Source organism: Acyrthosiphon pisum, chromosome X (genome assembly GCF_005508785.2).
Source record: "Acyrthosiphon pisum isolate AL4f chromosome X, pea_aphid_22Mar2018_4r6ur, whole genome shotgun sequence".
Taxonomy (NCBI): domain Eukaryota; kingdom Metazoa; phylum Arthropoda; class Insecta; order Hemiptera; family Aphididae; genus Acyrthosiphon; species Acyrthosiphon pisum.
The window spans coordinates 59,065,970-59,074,762 of NC_042493.1; the positions used below are offsets into that span (position 1 = coordinate 59,065,970).

Genomic DNA, 8,793 nt, shown 5'->3' on the forward strand with positions numbered 1-8,793 from the left:
CCACCATCACTGTTCCTCCCGTAAGCACCAACATCAACAGTTATAAACTTATAATCTGCATCAACAAGAGCTAATAACACAATACTGAATTCTTTCTTATAATTGAAGTACATGGAGCCAGTTTTAGGTGGTTTTTCAATAACGCAATGTTTTCCGTCCAATGCACCTATGCAATTTGGATAGTTCCAGATTCGCCAAAATTTTTCTTCAACTCGTTGAAATTGTTCCACAGTTGGTTGAGGCATATATATAGGTTGCAAAACTTCCCATAGGGCTCCGCATGTATCATAAATTATTTTACGAACCGTAGACTCGCCAATCCGGTTGCTAAATGAAATACTTGCAAAAGAGTCTCCGTAACCTAAAAATCTGCACACAAAAAAGCTAATTAAGTAAAAAATGGGAAACAAAGGTATGTAATTTTGTCGAATAAATTTGGTCACGAAGTAAATTGGTAGCTAAATAGCTCTAATATTTAACTATAATAATAGTTTAAATATATAATATTAATACATTTTTTTTTATATAATTAATACCAGAGTTTTGCAAAATGTTATCAACATAATTATTCGAATAAAAATGTACTCGAATAATTTGAAAACATAATTATTTATTATTCGAATATTAACCATACTATAAATTCTGAGCGGAGCAATGATATTATGTATTGATTTTACAATGATGTATTGATGTGTGTGTTTTTTTGTGTCTAATGTCCATGTACATAATATTTATAGTAGTCAAAATAATGATTTGATTGTTAAAATTTGAAATTCTCAGTTTCTTTCAAAGGCACCATAAAAAAAAAAAATAAATAAAAAATAAGGAAAAACTGAAATTTTACACAAAATCGAATTTGGTTTTGGCTGTAACTCTACGACCATAAGTGCCTACATTATATTTTACACTAAATGTTTATAATAGCATTGTCTATACACCATAAATATTTCAAAATATGTTGACTTGATTTGATTTTTAATTTTAAAGTTTTTATGTTTTTTTATTGTCAATAACATTTTTTTTTTTTTTTTGAATAAAAATGTATTTATTCGTTGTGTCAAAATGCTTGACAATTTAATACGAGGCTCCTGATTTACTATTACAATTTACGTGGAACCTTATTTTAAATTTTCAATCCTTAGCTTTTATAAATTTTTAATTACCTACAAAATAATTTGCAAATTTTCGTCACTTTTACGTATTTTGTCAATAAGTATTTGAAATTGAAATGCTTGTAAAAAAAAATGTGACTACAGATTTTTAATATTTTTCATCTGCTTGTGAAACAATATATTAGGAGCCTTCTATTAAAATTTCAAGCTTTTCTACTCAACAAATAAAATTGTATTGATATTTAGAGAAAAACAAACTAAAAAATTAAAAATGTCCGTAAACAACTCATAATAAGTCAAAATATTTTGAAAATATTGTGGTGTATAGAAAATGCTAATACAAACATTTAGTCAACATTTCATGTATTTACGGTAATTCCTTTTATACAGTACAAACCAAAGAAAAACCAAAATGTATTTATTTATTTATTTATTTCGATTTACCTATTTATTTTTTTATATTTTTACCGTGAATAACTCAACCACAAATTCTAATACTTTGACAAAAAAATTAGATGAGTGTATTTTGATAGTAACACCAAATTATACGGTGTAAAATTATGCAAATAATTAAAGTAAAACATGAAAATTGGTTCTGTAGATTTATAAGGTAAAAAATGTATTTATAAAAAACTTGAAAGTAGTTAGGTATTCGAAAGTATCTATAAATACTTTTTTCAAAGTATTTATATTCGTACTCAAATACTTTTTTTACTGAGTATTCAAATACGTATTTTAAATACTTTTGAAAAAAAGTATCTATATCTGTACTTGAATATTTTTAATAAGTATCTTTTATAAATTATAAGACTGATGTTGCATTCAATTTTCAAGTTTTTATACCGAGTTGAAAAATAAATTCTACTTTTCAGTCGTAGAATGCAAAAAAAGATGGACCAGTCTTCGCGACCAATTTCGGCGAAATGTTTTAAAGAAAAAAACAGTAAGTGGTCAGGGTGCAAACACTCATGTAAAATGGAGATATGAAGACACATTATCTTTTTTACTACCACACATGAGAGAGAGGGCTCAAAAATCAAATTTAGCTCCCGAAAATAATGCAACAGATTCGATCAACAACGAAGTTTTTACTCAAGATGATGAAATAAATCTATCTATTGGAAATTCCGATCAGTTATCAGTCCCAAATTCTGCATATTCGAACACATTTCCTTCACCAGCTTCGACTTCAACTTCAGCCACAACACCTGTTTCCAGTATAGCCGAATATCAAGACAGCATTCCGAGTAGTAACAGAAAAACTAATAAAGCACTTCAACAGCCAACAACTGCTCAAGTTTTGGAAAAATACTTAGCTTCAAAAAAAGCCAAATTAGAATCACCTAGTGATCATATTGGGGCATTTTTTGTTGCTATGGAAGCAACCACTAGGAGACTGCCTCCAATTCTTCAAATTGAAGCAAAGGCCAAAATAAGTGCGTTACTTTCTGATTTGGAGATGAAAGCTTATCTTTCTAATGAAAATAATAATATTGCTACGCCACTTCAAAGCACCTCTACAAATGGATATCAAATAACTACTACTCCTACTGCCCCTCCCAGTAGACCAGTTGATTTTTCTAATCATGGAAATCGTGTTAATAATGAAAACTTGATAGCCTCATTAACAACAGAAAATCCAAGGAGTGGCCATGAAGAGATTATTGAAGATAAAAGTTACTACAACCTTTAAAATATTTTATTTTAGATAGGTACTTATTTTTAGGTATTTTCCATAATTAAACATTTTTCATCATTATATTAATTGTTTAAAATTCTAAATACTAAATATTTTAATTATGTTTTATAATTTTTTAAATAAATAAATTCTTTGCAGGTTATATAACAAAAAAAAATGTATAGTAATTTTGAACACCTCTCTTAATATATAATACCTAGTGCTTAACAGTATTTAATAAATAGTAATAATATCAACAATTGCTTTTGTTTAATAAATTAAAACTATGTTTACTTACTTTAGGGTGATTGCTAATCTTTCATCCGGAGGAATACAACGTCTAAAATTCGTATCTTGCTTTTGTAGTTGCGGCAGCATGTTAAGCAGCTCAAAAAATTTTTGCGAACTCATCCGGAAATATTTAAAAAATTTGGCTTCATCCTGAAGAAGGTCTGGAAATAACGTATGAAATTCTCCGTGCTCATCTCTTTTTAAATTTATGTTATGAACCCATAAACGTTTTTTTTCTTTTTTCTCTTCCTCATCTGCGATACTCGCTATTACAAAGAGTTCCTCGTCGGAAGAAAAGTCCATAGTTAAATTACAATAAAGTAAAATAACAAAATTAATTTTAAAAAAACGATGAAACACACACTACTAAGTTCAAACGTGGAGTGATGATTCCCCAGGTAGGACAAGACGGAAAGAGACGCATCTAGTGTGCGCTTTTTCACCGTTCCGTCACGTCACGTCTCCGACCGTCTCCGTACCGGAACGTGACGGTACGTAACGTAACGGATCTGGTGTGCGCGCTCCTTAATGCGTTATAACATTATCACGTTCGTGGTCAGTACTGCTACAGCAGTAATTTAAATTTTGATGTAATGGGTCACTATACTGCTATTATAGTAGTAATTTAAAAACCCACAAAATCGGGCATTACTGCTCATGCAGTAATATTTCCAATCGTATTAAATGGAACTTAACATGTGACTGACCTATTATGATCACTCATAAGTTTGGACACTGATAAATACAAAATTCTATTTTTTAATGACTTTTGTTGATATTTTAAAAAATTGAGTGATTTTCTGAGGAGGGTAAATTAATAATATAAAATGTGAAAAGACCACGAACGTGTTATAATATAACCAATAACCATCGTAGTATAATCTATCGAGTGTATTCAAGTTATTGAGTTCTTTCAGTTAGTTTACTAAGGTAACCACTAAATAATTTACCTAATGTGCCCATTATAAAATGGGCTTGAAAAATATGGTGGCTATAAGATGATTTGAAAATGTTAGCAATTAATATTAATCATAATTTATTCATTTGTAAAAATTGTCCTCGTATGATAAATTCTGGATCGAATATTACATATTATTACATTTTATAATTTCGGAAGATCAGTTTTAAGAAGGACTATTATCCTTAGTATGCTATATATTTTAATAGCTTTGAAACTTATAGATTTAGTAACTTACCACAACATTTTCATAAAAATCATGTACAGTTAATACTAAATACTTTATTTAAAATAGACAAATTACAAAAGTTGATTCTAATTTGAAAAAAAAAGTTTGTATTGTCACCGGACACTCCTTAAATTATATAAAAATCGAAATAATTGAAAATAATATATTGTCGTTAAATATATACGTTTAAGCAGTATATGCTCAAAAATTCCAAAAATCTGGGTATGAATGAAATCATTATTAGGTAAATGAAAAAATGGGTGTGAGCATGGTCGGTGAATCATCGTGTATGTAATAGTATAATATGTATAGCATCATCCCCTCCTACCGACCTCTCAGCGACAGTAAGTTGTCGTTACGCGTCGTCCGTCCGTCCGTAGGTCCGCGGCCGCAGTGCGCGATGGGTAACTGTAAATTATTTGTTGGAGGAAAAAGTCGGAGAACGAGCGAGCAGCGCTTATAAATTACCACGCTCCGTCGTATAGGTAAATATACTATATTAAGTTTATATATACGCGTGTACCTACTAGGTACCTATATAGAAACCGAGAGGTGTTACGATGTGATCTTTTTCGTATAAGCATATATAATATATAATAATATAATATATAACAAAACACGCGGCGTACAATATGATGACGATAATAATAATAATAATATCATAAGACCGTTGGCCAAACATCGTCGCGTTTATAAAATATATGTATTATATATTTTATATACGTGAAACGGTCGCGATTTATCGTCATCTCGGACGGCGACAACGACGAGGAAGACGACGATGACCGCGGCAGGACGATTCCTGGTGCGTGTACCACTGTATATATAACCTATGATATATATATATTATTATTATATGTATTATATTGTATACGCGCAATATCTACACGACTGCGGTCGGCCACCTCAGCCTCCGTGTCGCAGGTCCCAGATAAGAAGATCACGTTTCGCCGCCGTTGTTTGATTTACGTCTTTTCGCCTCGTCACTAAATCTCTATCCGCGCGGCACCGATTATAACGAGGAGACAAAACCGATCGCTTCGGGTCTATATAAATATAATATAATGTAGGTACTCGCGGTCGTGTATATGTGCATAGGTACATATGTACGATTATACCTATATATTTATAACACATATATTATAGGTCCACATTATATATACATGCACGCGGACTATTATTAAAACTATATATTATATCGTATACGCATAAACACATCGGACGGACAGACGTTATCATTCGTCGTGCAGTACAACAACTGTAGGTTCTGTATATCCATCTCGTATGGCCACAACAATAATATCATAATATATATTACATGATAATAATATATATATGTACGAAGAGTACCTACCTACACGCGCCAGACTCGTGTCATAATACGCTTGTACCGAAATCGACTTTTCAATATTACATATGTGTGCGTGTCGATTAATTATATATTTTTGCATTAACAGTATTTATAATATTTTCTAGGTACCTATACTGCAGTTGTAGCTGTGAGTACCTCCGTAGTACGTATCTATAGATAAGCATATATTATGAAATAATTATATATTAATATATATTGGAATATACTACCATCCCTTTATCTCTTATTACTTACCTACCTTTCTCCATGTTCAGTCCCGTTAGATCTGGAAATTGGAATCATATTGAATGCTAAATTTCGTTGAATATTTCGAAAATCAGACGCTCAATTGAGTCGATTTTTTTTTAGTAATTAATATACTCTAACTATATAATTTGTTGACATATTGTCAAACATTTTGATATACAGTCATATTATAAGTCTGTAAAACGGGAAGGAAAATGTTTTTTTTTTATACTTTGTGCACTGAAATTAGGTATACATTTGGGTTCACGGGACTCTTCTGTAACACGTCCACAAAAATGTAATGCTTATAATGACTTTATTATAATTTTAATTCATACAATTTACATATTTGTATATTTTATTAAAGTTAAATATTAAAATAATATTATACCTTGAAAATAAAAATCATTTCTTCCAATAGATTTATAAAATATAAGAAAGTAATCCTCTAAAATCACACCTAGAACATTTTCCTCCCTCGATAACAGCCACCTTTGTCCATCTCCTTCTCACCCACAACTACCATTCCTAACACGGTACTACAAGCAGCGTAATAAATCAAATTATTGTATAGGTATAATAATTTACCACTACAACAAACGTCTGCGCACGTTGTGGTAACAATAATAACAATAATCTATAATAACGATCATCGCGAAACGAGACGTGGGTAATTTGATTATTGCGATGTATAATAATAATAAAATGATGTCATATTATTGTTTTACCTGACACAGATGTGCGGAATACAGCGTACGCACAATATACATAGACACAACATGCATTTATATAAACACTTAGGTTTGTCTATGTGTTACGTAGATGAAATGATCCCATTGGGTTTTCCGCAGTAGGCGCTACCGTGTCCGTGGCGATCACGTGTGCATGCGATATTATTATAGTGTTGTACGAGTATTTGACGATTCGAGTACCTAGGTACTTGTTGGTATTCAAATAGTTTTTCAAACATTAAATACGTCCTTTACAATGCTATGTGTCTATATATCAACAAGACGTATTTCAGTACATTTTAAATTTAAATGAGTCCTATATTATCTATATGTATATTACTGTATTTAATACTTTTCTTTGAATACTTTCTTCTGATTTTGAATTGAGAATTTTTGGAATTGATATAAAAACAAACAATTATCTCCAAAATCTTATCTTTTTTACATACTGACTGATACAATTTTTTAGCTGACATATTTTTGAATGTAACAAACATTATTATGTGATATAATTGATACAATAATTAAATAGGTACATAATTTAAATTTAGTCGTCAAAACTCTTGAACAAAGTAATGATATTTAAAATGATAAAAAAAGAAGTTTCTGAGTTAATATTCTGTTAAATAAAATAATGGTAGGTGGTATTCAAAATTTGTCTCAAAAATTTTTCAAAAATAATTTTTACAACACTAATATAATTATAGGTAACAGTGGTAACACGGATCGCGGTGAACGACAATATCAAAATACTCCAAGAACGCCACGTGGTCGTTGTTTACACGAAATCGTAATAGATAATTGCCGATCATTCGTTTATACTCAACACTATGTTATATTACTTAATATTGCACTATGCGTATTTATATCAGTGTCCGAATTGCTTATTTATTTGCGAACTTTGGCCGATGCGTAAACACGTGGAAATCGCTCAACACTTTTCACTAGATTTATACTATCCAGATGCCAATGGAACACTCGATAATTAATATATTACCTATTATTACACCTATAATAATAATTCGTTGTGATAATTATTGATTTAGCTATAAGCCCGTCGAAACGAACGTTTCTTCACGGTTTTATTCGAATTGCGTGAATTGTCTATATTAAAATAATTGTTGTCGATGGTCTCTTATTATAAAATATACGTAGGAAAATAAATTAAATTGTGAATAATTTTCGTTTTTAGAACATTCACAACCCTGAATATTATGTAATGTAAATAATAATATTTAAATAATATTATCAAAATACTATACTATGAAAAATATAAGTATAGGTAGTCTGCAATATATAGGTACTATTACTACACTATAAAATATGTTGAAAAATTTAGCTATGTACAGTGTACATATATATATATATACATACATATACACATTTGAAAAATTGTCACGATTTATAGATAAAAATATTTTCATATACAAATATGATACATATATAGCTTGACAATTTTCATCCTTATTGTTATTTTAATTACTTTAATTAATATGTATCTAGATAAAAGTCGTAATCTTTTTAATATTCAGTATGATTAGCATTAACCATATAAAAATATAAAATGCATATAGGATTCAGAAAGTATGCCTATGTAAGCCTATATAAGACTATTTAGTGGAAACTTCTGGAAAAGGTGTAAGAAAACCATAAAATATTTACTTTTAAACTTCAGTTCAGCTGCGTTGACCTTTTAAGTTATCAATCGGTGCTCTTCGATTAGAATATATTATACAACTATCAACCAGGTGCCTAAATAAAAAAGCTACTCAAGGTATAGAATTAATCATTTTATCTACTAAAGCTAATCACGACAGTATTTATTACATTATATTCATCAGTATATGTTTATGAGGTTGTTTCGTGTAAACTACCTATCTACATGGTTTCGACGGTTTCGTATAACAAAATATTTAAACAGTAAGTTAAAGCTGAACGTTATAGTTCTGCGTAGTTCACTAGATACTATGAATATTAATTTTCTTCAATCTTGCTACGATGGAGAACAACGTTTTGTGATAAACTCTCTTTGAGTTTAATCAAATAGTTGTGTTATTCTAGATGAGTGATCACTATGAGTGTTCTAGTACGTTATGATATTACTTACATTTTATAGACAAATAATTTCCCGATGAATGGATTTAATCTTAACATTCTAGGTATACTCAGAGTCTTCAGCCATCGGCTCAAGAGCATC

At 30.0% G+C, this 8,793-nt stretch overlaps 1 protein-coding gene and 1 long non-coding RNA gene across 2 annotated transcripts in view; one reads left to right on the forward strand and one right to left on the reverse strand.

Annotated features, from left to right (window-relative positions):
• Window positions 1-559, reverse strand: part of LOC103309912 — a 1,847-nt gene extending 1,288 nt beyond the window's left edge. The window contains exon 1 of the mRNA XM_029485646.1: window positions 1-559. Within this exon, the coding sequence (XP_029341506.1) occupies window positions 1-245 (245 nt within the window). The 5' untranslated portion in view covers window positions 246-559.
• A 3,941-nt stretch (window positions 560-4,500) lies between these two features.
• Window positions 4,501-8,793, forward strand: LOC107884230. Its single transcript, XR_001679786.2, has 3 exons — window positions 4,501-4,753; window positions 5,745-5,782; window positions 8,756-8,793. It is a non-coding gene; the product is annotated as an uncharacterized LOC107884230 (long non-coding RNA).